The sequence below is a fragment of the Phoxinus phoxinus genome (genome assembly GCF_949152265.1).
Source record: "Phoxinus phoxinus genome assembly, chromosome: 3".
Taxonomy (NCBI): domain Eukaryota; kingdom Metazoa; phylum Chordata; class Actinopteri; order Cypriniformes; family Leuciscidae; genus Phoxinus; species Phoxinus phoxinus.
In genome coordinates this window covers 23,496,976-23,515,598 of record NC_136878.1, presented here as the reverse complement: position 1 = coordinate 23,515,598, position 18,623 = coordinate 23,496,976, and the positions used below count along the sequence as shown (strand labels likewise).

The window sequence follows — 18,623 nt, the reverse complement described above, 5'->3', positions numbered from 1 at the left end:
TACCTGTCTAATAAACAGAATCTTGGGCATCACTATTCAGGATTTTCTCCATCATCAAATATTCCCATTGTGTGTATATCTTATCAATGTTAGCATACGCTTTTTGTCTTTGTTGACCTTTCGTGTCTTCTGGCTTCAGACTTCAGACTCTGGCTTCAGACTTCAGACTGATTCTCTCGTTGTCTCTGCTGGTTAAGCACGATAATAAGTGTGTTTGGTAGTCTAATTTTTGCTCTTTGCATCACCAAACAACACTACATTACTAGTGTATCTATAAAGGCAGCAGCCAATGAGCGAGAGGATTCTCACTGACGTTTAGTGAAACATCACGGAACACGTCATTTCAGCTTTGAGCTCGGTGACCCGCACCTTGCATAATTAAAACATGTTATGTAGAAAACTATTATGAGTACAGTCTTCATCTCATGTGAGTGTACGTCATTCAGATGACTTCACAAAAACACTATTTATTTCGTCATGTGTAAAACTTTGAAAATTGGCACTAAACTACAGGTACTTTTATCCGTATAGTGCCTCAGCTTTGTTGAACACATACAACTCTTTACATCCATTTCCCAAAGTTATACAGATCCCCCCCCCAAAATAGTCATAATAGTCATAAAATAGTCATAAATTAATAAAAAAAAATCATCTGGGCCTGCTAATTTCATTATTGTCTGAGAATTCCATTCTTACTCATTCTATTTTTTGTTGTTGTTGTTTTTGTGTGTGTATGTGTGCATTTTTTTTTTTTTAAAGGAGACTGATCTCACTGATGAAGATGCGGCTTTCTCTGAGGTCACTCTTCCTTCATCACATTCCTCCTTCTCATTCATTTCTACCTTTACAGTAAAGGTTCTAATGTCCGAGGTTCTTGTAGTAATTTCACTCAGATTTGCGCCACTGTTCAAAAGTTTGGGGTCGATATTTTTAAATAAGTGTATGCTTTTATTCAGAAAGAATTTATTAAATTAATCAGTAACAGTAAAGACATTTATAATGCTAACTTTTTTTTTTTTTTTTTTTTACTTTCAATTCACCAAAGAACCGTGAAAACATTTCTCATGGTTTTCATTCTAGGCAGCACAACTGTTTTCAACATTGTTAATAATAATACATTTATTGAGCAGCAAATCAGCATATTAGAATGATTTCTGAAGGATCATGGAGTAATGATGCTGAAAATTCATGCTTTGTCATCACAGGGATAAATTACATCTGACTGGAGTGACGCAAGTAGCTTTGCAACAGAGCGGTCATTTGAAGTCGAGGACTTTTCTCCCCCACCTTCACCTGAAGTGGAGGATGTTGAATTGTCTGTGGACAGGGCCAGGGCCATATCAACTCGAGTCGCTGGCTCAAACTGCGGTCTTAAAGGTTGTATCAGCGATTTCAGGCCCAAACATAAATTATCACATTCATCTAATCTTTCCTAACGATCCGCTAGCTGCCCGCCCCATAAGCAAGCTGTCAAAAAAACGCGTCTCTGTAGGCAGCCTAGGCACACAAAAACAAATGGTTTCACCAACCACTCAAAATCAAAATAAACAGTGACAAAACAAACAACCAATCACCGACAGGGGCTGGGTGTTGTGAGTTTTTGCGCTCGTGCACGGTGACGGCTGCACGCGAAGTCAGAGCTGAAGAAGAAGCCAAACAAGAGAAATTGAACATGGCTAATCCCCATCAATCCCCAAGAGGAGGAGGAGGAGGATTTATTCCAAGACACGTATAGTTATCGGGAAGGCTTTTAAACGGTGGAAAGAAATGTAAAAAACATTTTTTTTAATCGGATGCCGAGGTTGCACTGTTTCTTCTGGACAGGTGAGTAGCTGCTAGTGCTGACTTGTTTGGATGTGAACTGTGTGTGAAAATATCCTTCTTGAAATAATATGAGCAAAGCTTGACTAAACTTGGGTAGCTCTAGCTAAGAAATGTGTGTGCATGATTGTTTTTTTTCATGATGCACGAAGCGGGAGGGAGGGGCGAGCTAACTTGGTTTGTTTGGGATCTCGGTTCAAACACAAACAGAAGTGACGTCACCCACAATCGCTGATACAACCTTTAACTCCCGCATCGCGTTCAGCATCCAACGATGCTAGCGAAGCAGCCGCGCAAGAGAGAATGGGGCCAGTCTCTGAGTGGTAAAATATTAGCATTATGGCTAAATTAGGCTAATGTTCATAGCAAATGCTAACAAACTATCAACATTTTAAAACCCATGTATTTAGGTTAATTTTGGTATAATTTAGTGTTAATAATTAAGCGAAAAACAGATTTCAAGTCTCCCTCTACAATTACAAATGATTCTGTCTCAACAGGTGCACCTGTAGGCACTGCAGCTCACTGTCCCTGGTAGAAAATGTGTGTTGTAGGGAGATTTGATGGAACCAGATGCTTTTATACCAGGGGCTGCCAAAGGCGTGGTGAGCTCGCACCAAGGGCGTCACAGATATTCAGTTTAACCTGAAGAGGGCAGCACTCAGACGTTTTTAAAAACGTTTTAAAATTAAAACACTTTATACCCAAATGTCAAAAAATGTACTCGAATCAATGAACAGCATTTATGAAGCTCCATTCTTACAGATCATTAACTAAAAAAAGTTGTTTTAGTGTTTAGTTACCCTTTAAATTGTAAAATTATTTCACAATATTACTGTTACTGTATTTTTTTATCAAATAAATGCAGCCTTGGTGAGCATAAGAGACTTCTTTCAAAAACATGTATATAAAAAAAAGTTACTGACACCAAACATTTGAACAGGAGTGTATATTTCATTAATTTTTTTTATTTGCAACATTTTGTTCACCCATTCCTTATATTTTAACTGCATAATTTTTAGCTTGTAATGTAACTCCATCATTTCATAAACACACTTTTTCTGGAAAACAATGGCATAGAATCTCACATTACTAATTGGTTTGTAGTTTTCAACACATTCTTAATGATACTTTCATGCTTTTGATCATTCGTCATGTTTGATATTCCATCAAAAACTTATCTGTGTTAGCCAACCACATAGCATTATCTGTGAATGTCAATGAATGTTTGATTATCAGTGCCAGTGCTTTATAGTTGAGTCCTGTAATATTGTGATTTGTCCCTCAGCCTTCTTCCTCTTGCTCGTTTGATGGAAGTTTGAAATCAGAAAGCAGTGACTCAGAGCCAAGATGGCCAGAGGTTCCTCCTGTTCTCAACCAGAATGAGGATCGGAGAAGAAATAAATACCTGAGAAAAGACTACCTGAAGGTACACACCCAAGTATGCACATGTTCTCGGTTTTTCTCACACGTTTTCTTTTTCTTATGTATACTCTCACATTCTCTCTCTCTCTCTCTCTCTCTCTCTCTCTCTCTCTCTCTCTCTCTCTCTCTCTCTCTCGCTCTCTCGCTCTCTCGCTCTCTCGCTCTCTCTCTCTCTCTCTCTTTCTCTCTGAAATACACATATTTTAACACTTCATGCCACTTGTTGGAAAATTGCTTGAATTTTTTTGTGCTGTGTTGACACTTGATGTGATAGAATCACCACTTGTTAGAATACCCCTAGTCTCGGTCTCTGGTATCTTGATATCTTGCCCCAGATGTTGTTAAAATGCCTGACTAATTCCTTTACTTCTATCCTTATCTAAAACATGGCGATTCAGGATGTGAGAAGATTATTCTTTTGAGGTGCTTTAGAAACACTGCATTAGCATCAGTTCCTAGACCTGCGCATATTGTTCAAATCTTGCCTTGTGATCTTACTAATAATTAGCTGTAATTGTTATACATTAAAAAGGGACAAAATTCTAGACCAGTCCGTATTAAAATTGTTGCTTGTTGTTGCTTGAACAAATAGCACACCAACAAACATATTTCCATGTCTTTATTTAACTCATTGTGGAAACATTCACAGTGCATGGCAGTATTTATTCGATATGTACAATTTAGGATAGTAGACTGTTGTGGCAAAAATTCATCAAACAAACATCACTGCGTAAGAGACTCAGAGTCAAATTATAAAATAGAAGTATTTATTCTTGCAAGAATAGGAGCAGTCTAATACACAGTTGTTACCCTGTGCAGAAGAGTGACACCCCCCCAGACAGACTGAACCAGCTTTTATCTCCTAGCGCTCCCAAGGTCTTCTTGCCAGAGCCTTCCTCCCAGTAGTCTTCCATTCAGTAATTTTCCATAGACAAGGAAGCCATAACACTAGTTTAGATTCGTCACTAAGCCCCCCCCCCTGCATCAAATGGCCTTCTGACATCTAGGTCAGAGGTCCTTGTTCGTCTGTTCTCTGGAGTGTCTCTCCCTTCTGCCTCCCCAGGTACATAAACAGAATCTTCTCACACTAACAAGTGAGAGTCACACATGTGACATTCTTTGAATCATCTATATTTTACTAAAGATCAGTGAATATCATAAAATCGCCACCACAAGACAACTAAAAATAATGTTAGTTACCATTGGTTCTGACAAAATGATAATTGCTGCAGTCTATTTAATTTGAATTAATTATTTAAAAAATAGGTTTGAATGAATGATTTAAAGGGGTGGTAAAATGCCATTTTCACAAGATGTAAAATAAATCTCAGTGTGTTTGTGTGAAGTGTTAGCACAGATATTTTTATATAGCATGTTTTGTGCCTGGCCCTTTAAATGCAAATGAGCTGCTGCAGAGGGCGGGGTTTCAAGAGTTTGTGTGTGTTAGCAGCTGCGATTAACTCACACATACACACTAAAATTACAGAAACTGTTCTGCCTTTAATGTTAAAATGTTAATGTTAATGTCAGACAAAGATGGAGAGACTCAAGAAGAAGTGACAACATGTAGAATGTAACAGGACGTCTCTGAATGGTTAGTTGATGAATTTATGTTGCTGATGTGGAGTTAACTATCTTCAATTAGGATAATATGTCATCAAGGTAATTTATAAATCGCTCCTATAGGAACTGTTGTGAGATGCACACAGAGTGACTTACTATTGCATGTGAAAAGATGGATGCTAAAGTTTGAGCTGACTCACAAATGTACTCTTATACAACTTTTCCTCTTCTGAACATGGACTGCATGTTCCCGGGGGCGGGGTTTATGTACATTTTATGGTTGGTGATGTCACTAACACCGGAGGAATGTTGTAAGACGCGCTATATTGGTCCAATGAGGGTTTCCAATAATCTCCGGTATCTCGTTTTAATCTGACTCCATGAATTAAAAAGGTTCAATATGAGAATAAGGTTATGTTTACATGAGAGAGAGAGAGAGAGAGAGAGAGAGATAGAGATAGAGAGAGAGAGAGAGAGAGAGAGAGAGAGAGAGAGAGAGAGAGAGAGAGAGAGAGAATGTGAGAGTATACATAAGAAAAAGAAAACGTGTGAGAAAAACCGAGAACATGTGCATACTTGGGTGTGTACCTTCAGGTAGTCTTTTCTCAGGTATTTATTTCTTCTCCGATCTATTTCTTAACCTCTGGCCATCTTGGCTCTGAGTCACTGCTTTCTGAGAGAGAGGCCAGCATCCGAAAAGAGACAGAAGAGAACAGTTACAATCCTCTTTTGTAATCTTCCCTGACCATGTGACTAACACCAGGTGTGAGATATTCAAACTAACCAATCAGACAATCACAATTTCCCCCATTGTCCAAAACCTCTGGCCTACAGGCCCAGATCACTATCAGCATGGTCCTTGTGAGAGAGAGGGGGGTGAAAAAGCAAATGTCTTGAATTATTTCCAATCTTACAATGTCTTGTAGTCCCTACCAGCCGTTTGTTGTAGTCCTTTTCTTTAAAAGCAAATATCTCCCTTTGCTTTGAACTTTGAGCGTTGTAACTTTGCAGATGTTGTTTATGCTCAAACAGCAACATTTCACACTAACTAAAGTTAGAAAAGTGAAATCATACTTTATGAAAGGCTCATAAAGACTTTAATTGTTTCATTAGGCTACTTGACGAATGAGGAATTCTTTTGAATAAATTATTAAATTAAAATATATTTTTAACAGTCACTTGTCGCTACCTACTGGTGTAACAATATAGGCCTACAATATTTAGGCTATTTGAGCATCTAGTTACTTTCAAAAGGACTTAGGCGTACTCAATTTTATCGCTACTGTAGATGTACTGTAAACTTTTATCGAAGTATATTATTCTATATTATATCCATTAATTTGAATGTTTGTTAGACAGAAATAAGGTTAAAAAGACTTTCTTTTTTTTTGTATAGGCCTAAACAGGCACAGTATTATCAGCACGAATGATCGACGGACATTATTCTACAGCTTATGGAAGTAAAATAATGACAAATGTTTTTGAAACAAAATAGCTTGTTGAATTGCACTACTTGAAAAAATATGCATTGCGTCTACCATGCTTGCATTTTAATACATTGTATTTTTGGGCTTGCATTTTTATGGGCTGAAATTCAACATGGTTGTATTATTTAAGCTGTGAATATTTCAATTCAAAACAGTTCACACATGTTTTCATTATAAAAAATTCAATAGTCCATATTCACCTTTCAGATTTCACTTCCAAAATATTAATTCTGTTTAAAAAATTCAATCTATAATACAACAGATATTCGACAGAAAATTAAAAAATTCGACAGAAAATTTAACATTTGACATCCGGGAACGGCAGGAATATCAGTAGATTGCCGATTGATAATCTCCATAGCTGTTAGTCGAATTTACCAGCAGGGGGTGCAAGCGTGTGTTGTTGACGAAGAAGACTAGAGAAATGGGTGAGAGATTCATTCATAAAAATGGATTTACAGAAATGGAGCAAGAGGTAAGTATTTGTGATGTTTATCAGGGCCAGTATATATAAAGACACAAAAGCTGTGTTTACATTTAATAATAACTTTAATAATAACTTTATTTTTATATAGCGCCTTTAAAGCAGCTTATCAAATCACTTTACATAATAGAACAAACAAATTAAAATACAACACACACAAGAGAAAACGATAACAATAAAGTAGAATAAAAAAAGTCAAGTAAAAGCTAACCTAAAAAAATGCGTTTTAAAATTAGATTTAAAATTACTTTGAGTCTGTGCATCTCTGATATTTGGAGGGAGTGCATTCCAAAGGCAGCCTAGGAGCATAAGATGAGAAAGCCCTGTCCCCTACAGTAAGCAACCGAGTCTGTGGGACTGCCAATAGATCAGCTTGTGAAGAGTGTAAATGACCCTTGTGTGTGTATAAAGTTAAAAGTGCAGACAGATACTGAGTAGCCAGGCCATGCAGTGCCTTATATGTGAGCATAAGAATTTCAAAATCAACTCGGAACCTGACCGGAAGCCAGTGCAGAGATTTTTAAATCGGTGTAATATGCTAATTTCTCCTGATTCCAGTCAAGATCCTAGCAGCAGAATTTTGTACACATTGTAGTTTAAGTGTGGTTTTAGGAACCCCAGCAAGAAGTGCATTGCAATAGTCAATGCGGGTTAAAAACAAAGGTATTAATAAGCCTTTCAGTCACCAATAGGGATAACATAGAGCGGAGTCAAACAATATTTCTCAGATGAAAAAATAAGTTCTTAACAGTGTACTGCACATGAGAGTCAAAGGACAAACTAGAATCAAATATAACACCTAAGTTTTTTTTATTTAGTTTGTGCCTCCAAATCAGAGGTATCTACGTTTAAAATTAGTGAGCCAGCTTTACGAAGCTGATGAGAGGTGCCAATGAGCAAGACCTCAGTCTTATCACTATTAAGACAAAAACATTTGGGACATCCATGGTTTTATCTCAGAAATACAATGAGTGAAAAAAGGAACATCCAAATTTTGACCAGGCTTGGAGTGAATATAAATCTGAGTGTCATCTGCATAAAAGTGATAATTAAGCCCAAGTGATCTTAGGAGCATTCCGAGTGGAAATATGTAAATACTAAAAAGTAAGGGGCCTAGAATTGAACCTTGAGGAACACCCGTACGGACTGTGCCGATCTCAGACCTGTGACCACTCATGCAGACAAACTGTTTACAATCAGAGAGGTAAGATCTAAACCAGGTTAAAACAGTCTCAGAAACACCAAAGACAGTTTCCAGACGGTTGAGTAAAATATTGTGATTAATAGTATCAAAAGCGGCACTAAGATCAAGAAGGATAAGAATAGAAAAAGAACCAGAATCTGAGGCTATTAACAGATCATTGGTGACCTTGACCAAGGCTGTTTCAGTACTATGACATTTTCGAAAATCAGACTGAAGGGGCTCAAAAGATTATTTACTGTGAGATGACTGTGTAGCTGCAAAGCCACAACACGTTCTAGAATTTTTGCAAGAAACGGAAGATTTGATATGCATCATGCTTCTCAGGAACAGCCGTTACAGCAGCAGTTTTCAATGCTGCTGGGACAACACCAGTACGCAAAGATTCATTAACAATGCCAAGAACAGCTGGGCACAGTGAGTCAAAACAAGATTTAAACAAGCTTGTAGGGAGGGGATCAAGTAAACAAGTGGTAACTTTCATACGTGATACCTCACTAGTGAGCAGCTCAGGGTCAATTTCAGAAAAGGTAGAAAAGGATGTGCCAGAGAAACTAGACAAGCATAGTGCAGAAGAGGAAACGGGTATTGCATGAATCATTTTATAAACATTGTCAATTTTAGAGCTAAAGAAATGAAGAAAATCATTACACAACTGACTTGAGACAGGCAGAGAGGGACCAACGTTTACTTTGAGAAGTCTGTTTATAGTACGAAAGAGATGCCTAGGATTACTTTGATTATTATCTGAGAAAAATAAAGAGATCTGGCAGACTCAATTGCAGCTCTATATTCCCCCAGGTGGTCTTTCCAACCTTGATAAAATACATTCAGGCCCGAGTCACGCCTCTTGCGCTCCAATTTACGGCAAGCTGCTTTCCTAAAGCGGAGGCCATCATTATACCAAGGGGCAGAACGAGTAAAAGAGACACTGCGAGACTTCAAGGGAGCAAAATAATCTAAATTAGAGGCAAGAACTGTATTCAAGTGTAAAATCTTCTCTTCAAGAGGAGCTGACGAAAGACAGAGTCTGCAAAATCTGACGGATTAATTCATTTCCATTTACGGAGTGTGAGGAAGACATACAAGGAGGAGGCAGTTCCAGATTAAAAAAGATTGCCAGATGATCAGAGAGACCAATGAAGACGGCTGTGATACAATTGCTTCATTTGCAATCACAAGGTCTAATGTATGACCTTTGTTATGTGTTAGGCCGCTAATAAACTGTTAATAAACGCTAATCTAAGTCTTTACAGGTAGTTTTGCACATGTAAGCAGCTTTCTCTACCGTGAACAAGATTATAATGTTATTCCCCGATGCTGATTTACATATAAAACGTTAAATCTGAGGTAGTAGACATTTAGGCCATTTCTCTCAGTTGTTTAGTTTTCTTAACTTTATATTGCTGCGCTGTGCTGCAGAACTGGGGATTCCCTCAATATGTCATTCTCCAGGATTCCCCTGCGGTCAGGGCACTTATGCTTAATGGACTAATACAGTAATATAAGCGCTGCAATAAAAAGCAATTATACTGTGGCCTAGCCACTGGTGCATGGTGGAATACATGTGAATTCCTAGACTAGTGACCTCCGCTGAGAATTAGTCACAGTATTTTACTTCCATACACGCTGCATATAGAAATATCTGCCGTCGCTAATCGAGCCGGCACGAAATAAAAACATTGTTATATGTATTTTAAATAATACACTACAAATTATACTTATATTATACACTACATCATTATATTATGATTATTTTACAGTTTCGTTTTATTTCCTGACCATTAGTAGTATATTTTGGCACCTTTCCTGTGTGGGCCTGCCATCAATCTGGGTGGGCCAGTGCCACCCTGGCCCTTATGTGGCCTTGCCACTGGTGCATGGTGGAATACATGTGAATTCCTAGACTAGTGACCTCCGCTGAGAATTAGTCACAACCTGAATCCCTGTCATTTAGACGGGATTGATAGTGTTGCCCCAAGCCTTACACTATAAAATAAAAAATTCCGAGTGTCAACTGAGAAGTCATAAATCTCTGGAGGATGTTAACATCTCTGTTGATGTGTCTGTGATGCTTTATACATTCTGTAGACAGATGAAACTAAAGTTCAAAACACAACACCATGTGTGACAGAACACCAACATCAAAGCCTCGTCCCATCTTACATTAGATGAGATGCTTTGGCACAAACTCAAGAGATTGATTTGTAGCAGCGTTTTGTGAAGAGGTGTGGTTTAAAACTGCTTCTGATCGACGTACACATCTGATCCACAATTACAGGAAACATTTTGTGGAGGATATTTCTGTGAAAAGACCTTTTACAGACTTTTTTCCATCCTGCGTGAGAATTCAAATGAAACTGTTTACACGTTTCACACTGCGCTTTACTCATGGCCGCTTTTAACTCTGGGTAGAGGAACGTTTTACACTTGTAATTTAGAAGTGAGGTTGGCACCACTTTTTACCCCACATTGCAGTGCCAAACCTGTACAGTGTGAAATGATGCGGTGTTATAATGTTACTACTAGATGCTTAGCAATCAAACGACAACCAAAAGTGTGCCTCATATTCAAGAGCTTTGGACAGTCATGGAAACACAACATGTTGTATAAACAGTAGTTTCAGTGTTTGCGGGAAAAACTGTCAAAAGGTTTCCGAAAACAAGACAAATTGGATTAAAGAAAATACTGTTCCATTCTTACCTTTTATAGTCTAAAAAGTCTATTTAGGATTAACTTGATTGTACTGTCTGCAATATATAATATTAATTGTTAACCCCAGGTAAATAGTGAGCAATGTGAAACGTGAAGGAAGATAACCCAGGATACCATTTACCCGGGATTTACAATGACCCAGGATTAACTATTTCAAGTGTGAAAAAAGCCCTAGTGTGTTCAATCAAAATATGAAAACATGTAATTTTTTCTGTGTTATTTGAAGCTTGCGTTCATACTTGAAAATACCTTTTTACAGAAGATAAAAGTCGCCGTAATCTTTACTGACATTGTCCGTAATGATTACTGAGATTGCACATTCGGACGGGACTATAATCACGGAGAAGCTTTTGAGTCAAATTTGAATGAAATCCAAGTAAATGCATCACTGTCCTTTTTCCTGCCTTTGAACCGTGGCGTGGTAATAATTTATTCAAACCAAGTGAATGATTTATTAATTTTTAATTACTTATGTGAAAATTTAAATGGTAAATGTCAAGGAAAGAAAATGGGTTTAAATGAGTGACTTGTAGGTAGCCTTTAGTGTTTCTTTGTAGGACACACAAATTACAAATACATCCGAAAATGCTTATCACCTTCATTCACCTTAAGTGAATGTAGCCTTGGCCAGGAGGGGTTGATGTCATCAGGCGGTACCCATCGTTCATTGGGTGTTTCGACCCTTATCCGCAACACCCTCTCGATGGTGGGTCGGCAGTGGTGGCCAAGTCACTGCCCATCTTCCCCTCCTGGCTTCCAGCTCAACTCCTCCCTCCTGCTCCATAACCAGCAAGAGGCTCTTTCCGCTGCCTCCCCCATCCTGCGAGCTGCTGCCTTCCTCTCCTTCCCTGTTATTCCAATGGCTGTGAGCATTCTCCACACTGACTGAGCAGGGAATCCTCTACAGCCGACCTCGGCCGGGAACAGCCAAGCCTGCCATCCTTTCCCCCTGCAATCGTGCAGCAGGTCTTGGTATTTGGCACTCTTCCTTTCAAAGGCCTGCTCACACCCCTCTTCCCATGGGACTGTAAGTTCTATGAGGATGATCTTTTTTCCCTCTTCCGACCACAGTACCACATCCGGCCTCAGGGTTGTCTGGACAAACTGGGGGAACTGCAGCCTTCCTCCCAAGTCGACCTTCATTTCCCATGATTGGGCCTTTTGTAGCAGACTGGTTCTTGTTGTTGCTGTGGTTGGTGGCTTTTCCCCCTCCCTTACAAACTGGATTGATGTTGTTTTCCGAAGTGGTTGGCGTTTCTTTTTCCTTTCCTGCTCTAAGGTGTTGGCGAGTGTCATGAGCACTCTATCGTGGCGCCACCTGTACCTTCCCTGGGTGAGTGCTTTTTTACACCCGGCCAGGATGTGTGCCATGGTGCCCCTCTCCCCACAAAGCTTGCACAATGGGTCCTCTCTCATGCCCCACTTGTGCAAGTTTGTTGGGGTTGGGAGTGTATCATACACAGATCTCAGCAGGAAGGAGATGCGGAACGGCTCCAGTCTCCATAGGTCCGCCCAGGTAATCTTCCTCTTGGGAAGATCCCATCTGGTCCAGGCCCCTTGGGAAGCTAGGTCCACTGCCCTTGACCTTCGTCCTTCTTCTTCCAGGTTTCGTACCTCCTCTTGAATCATGGCTCTTCTTTCACTGGTTCCTGCCTTCCTCCACTGTTGGAAATGGGAGGTTCCAAGACCCTGTCTTCCTGTGCATGGTGCTCCAATGACATCACGTAGCTTCAACATGCTCTCAGCTTGTGCAACAGACGAGTCAGCTGCCCACTTGCGACCTGATCTTGTGATGACGCCTGCATGTCTGACTTGTTCATCCTGTGAGTCTCTGTATGTCATTACGACTCTGCACTTTGCAACTTTGAATTCCTCAACCACGGATGACAGAGGAAGTTGGAGCTGCCCTGATCTTATGTAGAGGCCTACTGAAGTGAAGCTTGGAGGGATTCCCAACCACTTTCGGAGGTACTTATTGATCTTCCTCTCCACTCCTTCAACGCATGTCATCGGGACCTCATACACAGTCAGCAGCCACATGAGTCTTGGCAACAGTCCGTGTTGATAGAGCCAAGCTTTAAACTTCCCAGGGAGCCCTGATTTTTCGATCCTCCTCAGCCATTCCTCCATCTGCTTTTCTGTACTGGCTATGTTATTCCTGTCAGTAAGCGAGTCATCAAACCACTTTCCGAGGCACTTGATTGGATTCTCCTCTATCGATGGAATCACTTCCCCTTGCACATGCATCTTGAACCTGTTGGTCAACTTCCCGTTCCTGATCACCAGACTCCTGGATTTCTTTGGCTTAAACTTCATTCTGGCCCACGTTGCCATGTGGTCCAGAACAGTTAGCACCCACCTCGCCTCCACATGGGTTGTGGTCGTCACAGTAAGGTCGTCCATGTAACCTCTTATTGGGGGTTGTCGGATGCCTGACTCCATTTTAGGACCCCGTGCTTCCTTCTCCGCAGCTGTTATTAGGAGGTTCATTCCCATAACGAAGAGGATGGGGGAGATTGTGCAGCCAGTAACGATACCCTTTTCCAGGCTTTGCCACTGAGTTGTAAAATGGGCCGCCTTGAATCGTAGCTGGATTCCACCAAAGTAACTGGTGATCATTCTCTTGATGTGCTGGGGGATGTGGTAGTGGTCTAATGCTGCATGGATGAGGGCGTGAGGGATTGATCCATAGGCATTGGCCAAATCCAGCCAGACAACAGTCAGGTTGCCCTTGCTGGCTTTAGCCTCACGGATCATCTGACTGAGAACTCCGGTGTGTTCCAGGCATCCAGAGAAGCCTGGAATTCCACCTTTCTGGATAGCAGTGTTGATGTATCCATTCTCTGTCATGTACGAGGTCATCCTCTTAGCCAGTACCGAAAAGAAGATCTTGCCTTCTACACTTAGCAGTGAGATTGTTCTGAATTGGTCAATGGTTGAGGAGTTCTCTTCCTTTGGCACGAAACAGCCCTCTGCCTTCTTCCAGCTTGATGGAATGGTACCCTTTTTCCAGATCCTCCGGAACAGCTTCCACAGCCTCCGGAGGAGCATTGGGCATTTCTTATATACCTTGTAGGGTATACAGCTTGGGCCGGGGGCAGACCCTGTTCTGGCCTTCTTCACCACCTCTTGGACTTCCTTCCAGGATGGTTCACTGATGTTGAGCTCTTTTTCTGGGGTCTTTATACTGTTGATGCTTGGGTTGGCGTCCAGGGCCTGGTTTCTGGAGGTGTCATTGTGGGTCTCCCTCAAGAACGCCTCCACATCTCCTCTGGGGCTGGTCAGCCTTCCAGATTTTGCTTCACCCAACAGTGTTCTGGTGAATCGGAAGGGGTCTTTGGTGAACTGGGATCTTTTGTTCTCCCTATCCTTCCTCTTCTTCCGAGTGCTTTCTGCTTTTCGGAGTCTGCTGAGGCGCTCCCGGAGTTGACTCGTCAGGTCCTTGATGCCTTCCCTTTCATCAGCAAGGGCTCTTTTGAACTGTTTGGTGAGAGTCTTGATTTCTCCCCTCAGTCGATGAATTTCCCTCTCTCTTCTGTTTGGCTGATGTGCTGACTTGATGTTGATTTTCTTCTCCTGAATTCCAAAACGCTCCCTTGCCAGGTTGTAGGTTATTGTTGTGAGAGTATTGACTTTCTGCTCAGCCGTCCCTGCTAGTGTGGCTTCTAGCACTTTGTCGAGATCTTGGTCTAGTTGGTACCACTCTTTGTTATCACTCATCTTGGGCCATTTAATTCGTTCCCTCGCAGGGTGGGGTTGGCTCCCAGGGGTGGCATCAGGTGGGTCCCTCCTGAGGTCTTGAGGTGACACAGGTGCTGAGAGATCTCCAGTACTGTGGGGTGCTTCCTGCCTGGAGTTCTCCTGCGTCTCACCAGGTGCTACCGCTGTGCGCTGCTCCTGTGACCCCTCTTTTCCACAGTTGGTTCGGCTTTGGTGTATCTTAAGCCCTCTTTTGTTCTTGCAGGTCTTTCCGCAATGACACTTTACTTCCAATGCCCTCCCGGTTAATGTTGTTTGGGTAAGCCGTCTCTGTGTCCGTATTTCATTCCTGGCCATTACCGTTGTGTCTGTCCTGTCGAGTCTCTCATCCTCCCCCCCTCTCGGGAGACTCTGGGGGTATTGCTCTGTATTACTTTCTGTAGCTTGAGTTGGTGCCCTCTTGCGAGTGCTGTGGATGAGGTTGCTAACCTCATACACCCACGCCAGTCTTTCCTGGAGGTCAGCTGTCTTTCCAGCGTCACCGAACTTCCTCGGTTGCCACCCAGACTTTCCTGGAAGTCACTGGTTGGCCAGAGTTTCTAAATTACAAATACATCCGAAAATGCTTATCACCTTCATTCACCTTAAGTGAATGTAGCCTTGGCCAGGAGGGGTTGATGTCATCAGGCGGTACCCATCGTTCATTGGGTGTTTCGACCCTTATCCGCAACACCCTCTCGATGGTGGGTCGGCAGTGGTGGCCAAGTCACTGCCCATCTTCCCCTCCTGGCTTCCAGCTCAACTCCTCCCTCCTGCTCCATAACCAGCAAGAGGCTCTTTCCGCTGCCTCCCCCATCCTGCGAGCTGCTGCCTTCCTCTCCTTCCCTGTTATTCCAATGGCTGTGAGCATTCTCCACACTGACTGAGCAGGGAATCCTCTACAGCCGACCTCGGCCGGGAACAGCCAAGCCTGCCATCCTTTCCCCCTGCAATCGTGCAGCAGGTCTTGGTATTTGGCACTCTTCCTTTCAAAGGCCTGCTACACACACACACAGAAACACACATCCCCATACCTATTCTTCTGTGAGTAAATTTCCCTTTTCTGTTTGTCGAGAAATATGCACTGCCATGAGTAAAACATTGTTTTGCACTCAGTCAGCTTCCTTGGAAGAATCAAAGGACCAGAATTAGAGGGCAAGCCCATTCTGTGCCTAGATTACTTCACAATAACAAATATTTTCCCCCCCTCCGTTTTCAATAATAACATCGTGCACACAACCCGCATAAATACGCCGTCGAGCGCCATCATAACTATGCCAAACCTATGGGCGGCAGTGTAGGGAGAAGGATAAAGCCATGCAAGCCAATCAGAATCCTCAGAATCGACAAGAGAGAACCTAAAACCCCGTTTCTCCCAGTTGACACGACAACATATAACCGGCGTTTTCAGAAATCTCCACTTTGGCCAGAGTTTTTAGAAATAATCGTTTTCTGGGATAAAAACGTCGTTTTCGTGTAAATGACAGGCCAAAACGCAGAGAAATATCTGCGTTTTCCCATCGTGTAAACGGGGCCTTATTCTGTTTTCCAACTGTACATCCAACTGTTTTCCTCTTAAACAGTGTGGCTCCGCGTTCCAAACATAAACATACATGAAAGCGGCATACACCGGTATCATAACATCATATCATAACAAAAATAAACCCCAGTATTCGGTACAAACCGATATATTGCCCAGCACCATTAGCCGCTATAGGGAAATAATTCTAAGAATATATCAAATAATATATCACAGTAAACTGTAAAACTGTTTGCGCCACAAAACAGCCTTTTTATAATTGAGACAATACATTAAAATATGGCAAGAAATACCAGTTTGCAATATAAAGCAGTATAACAAGTCGTTTTGTTATAGCTAAAAATAATTGGAAGAGAATGACACATTAAAAGGCACATTAAAATTACAAACCTGAAAATGAAGGTGAATATAGTAGAAAGACAAAAAATAAATGTAATCTGTGCTACCTGACTAGAGAAAGAGGAGGATTTTTTTTTTTTTTGCATTCCCTTTTGCCAAATGTGTGCGCTTTACATGTTGCAGTGATTTATTGTCGGTTTCCAGTTAAGAATCCAGCGGAGGCGGCAAAGAATCATAAATATGTAGAGAATGCCGCAACGGAAAATCTGAAAAACCTCTGTTTGTAGTCAACATTTCAAATTGGATGACCACGAACACAGTGTTGTAGGCCAAATGGAGGGGAAAACTGAAAGAAACTACCGTTCTGTCATTTCTTCCCAACCCCCTAAGCAAAAAGCTGTAGCATACAGGTTAAAAAGCTACCTTTAGTTACTAAATATAACGGAGATCGGACAAAGACTGACTGAACAGACAGAACTTAAATGGAAACACTGATGACACTGAAAAACAGAACACAGGTGATACAGATGATGATGATTAACTAAACACAGGTGATACAGCTGAACTCATGACTAATGACAGTGCAGATGACGCGTGACGTGATGACAGGCAGACAAGTCCAAATGAAAACAAACTAAACAGAACACAACTGTGACGCCTGTATTGTATTTATAGTGTTGCAGAGAAAGCGTTCACAGGCTTAGCTTTATGTATTTCCCTGGTGTCGAATCCCATCAATTCCCATCTGGCCATTCATTTGTTTTACTCCCGGTTTCACAGTTGCCCCTATTAAAATGTTGCAGGGTGTTTTGCCACTCAATCCGGCTGAGGGAGCGTGTCCCAACGGGAAAATGATGTCAGTGCATACCCTTTATACAACATGAACATAAGTACATTATACCTAACAATTTGAGGTTGTTTTTAGATGTAAGTACATGGTAGTTAAAGGCCTAACATGAAGGATGAAAGGGAGGGTTCACCACACAATAGAACTCCTGTACACACCTCGACACACGTCTGTTCACAACCAATCATCCAAACACATACATTATGCAGGTCGTCCCGGAAACATTTCTGTGAGTGCCAGTTGACGTATATTGAATGAGGCAATTCGTTTACCCCGAGGAAAGATGAATGTCTTCACTGTTCTTGAGATCTTGTTTATCTTCATTTTATGTCATCACTGTATGAATTCTAGGACTGTTGTGGCAATCGTCTAGAGAATTTACTCTCCCTCTTTGCTCTGAAGTGTAGACGATGCCTGGCTGATAATTTTTGTTTTGTCTATTCTATGACGTCTTACTCTCTTCTCCAAAAAAGATAGTTGTATTGCTTTCCTGAATCAAGCCTCTGCTTACTAAAACTGTTAAACATTCACAGCCATTGGTTTTAACTTTCAACTGAAATTAATTGATTTAAAACAATTAAAATAAGAAAAGAAAAGTCGTGGTTGAGCTTAAATAATGAGTAGCCTTCCAAGGCAAGAGAGAGTGAATCAATAAGGGAATCAGTTTGGATCAGACAGGTTTCCAGCTTTCCACATAAAATGGACATCATGAAAAGAAACTATGTGTGTGACTAGCAGAATTGACCTGAAACTTTTCTGGTGTCTGATATACATAAATCTGTTCTTAAGATGCGATTAGACAAAGAATATGAACATAAACCGATTAGTATTGTGCTAATGTGTTGCACTGTCTGATCAAGCAACATCACTTTTTTATGTGAAATGGATCATGCCATGATAATAAGGCATGATCACGTGAGGGATAAATACATTTTTACAAATTATTCAATTTGTGGCTATCTCCACAAATGGTTGAACAGAAAACACTACAGAAATGGAATGAAAAAGTGCATAAATTTTGCAATCAGAATTTATGTCAGTCCAAAAGTAATAATATAACTACTGTTTATTTAATATAAAGCAAAATATAAAGCAGTTTATACACTTCTGTACATTATGTAGTGTTTGGTCATTTGGCACCTTTTGGTCCAGATTATCATTCCATTTCAGTTTGGAACTGGTGATATCAGTCAGCATGTGCACTTTCTTTTGTGCAACGTGCATCTGACAGTCTGTCAACGTGAGTGTGGGCACTTTATCTGGGGCAGTAAATCCCTTATCTCAGACTAGACCATTTACTGCATATCTGATGTTAAAGGCTGAAATAATGTGTCACAGATCTGATCTTCTGGCTCCCTGTGTTTCCCATTTCAGTACAAGTGTCAAAGTGCTCGAAGAAACTCAAGTGGCAACGACAATGATTGTGAGGTGAGATTTTGTGTGTGTGACTGTCTGCATGTCTC

The 18,623-nt window shown here is 41.0% G+C and overlaps 1 protein-coding gene and 1 long non-coding RNA gene across 7 annotated transcripts in view; both read left to right on the top strand.

Moving 5' to 3' along the window:
• The window catches only part of LOC306996212, a 1,114,438-nt gene that overhangs the window by 113,025 nt on the left and 982,790 nt on the right, over window positions 1-18,623 (top strand). The window lies entirely within an intron of this gene.
• Window positions 1-18,623, top strand: part of lrch2 (leucine-rich repeats and calponin homology (CH) domain containing 2) — an 85,912-nt gene that overhangs the window by 52,331 nt on the left and 14,958 nt on the right. For 2 of the 6 annotated variants that reach the window (XM_079606207.1, XM_079606205.1), the window contains 3 exons: window positions 760-798; window positions 3,110-3,250; window positions 18,535-18,588. In XM_079606207.1, coding sequence (XP_079462333.1) covers window positions 760-798; window positions 3,110-3,250; window positions 18,535-18,588 — 234 coding nt within the window. The remainder of the gene's footprint in view (window positions 1-759; window positions 799-3,109; window positions 3,251-18,534; window positions 18,589-18,623) is intronic. The other 4 variants (XM_079606208.1, XM_079606206.1, XM_079606210.1 and 1 more) reach the window with 2 other exon arrangements.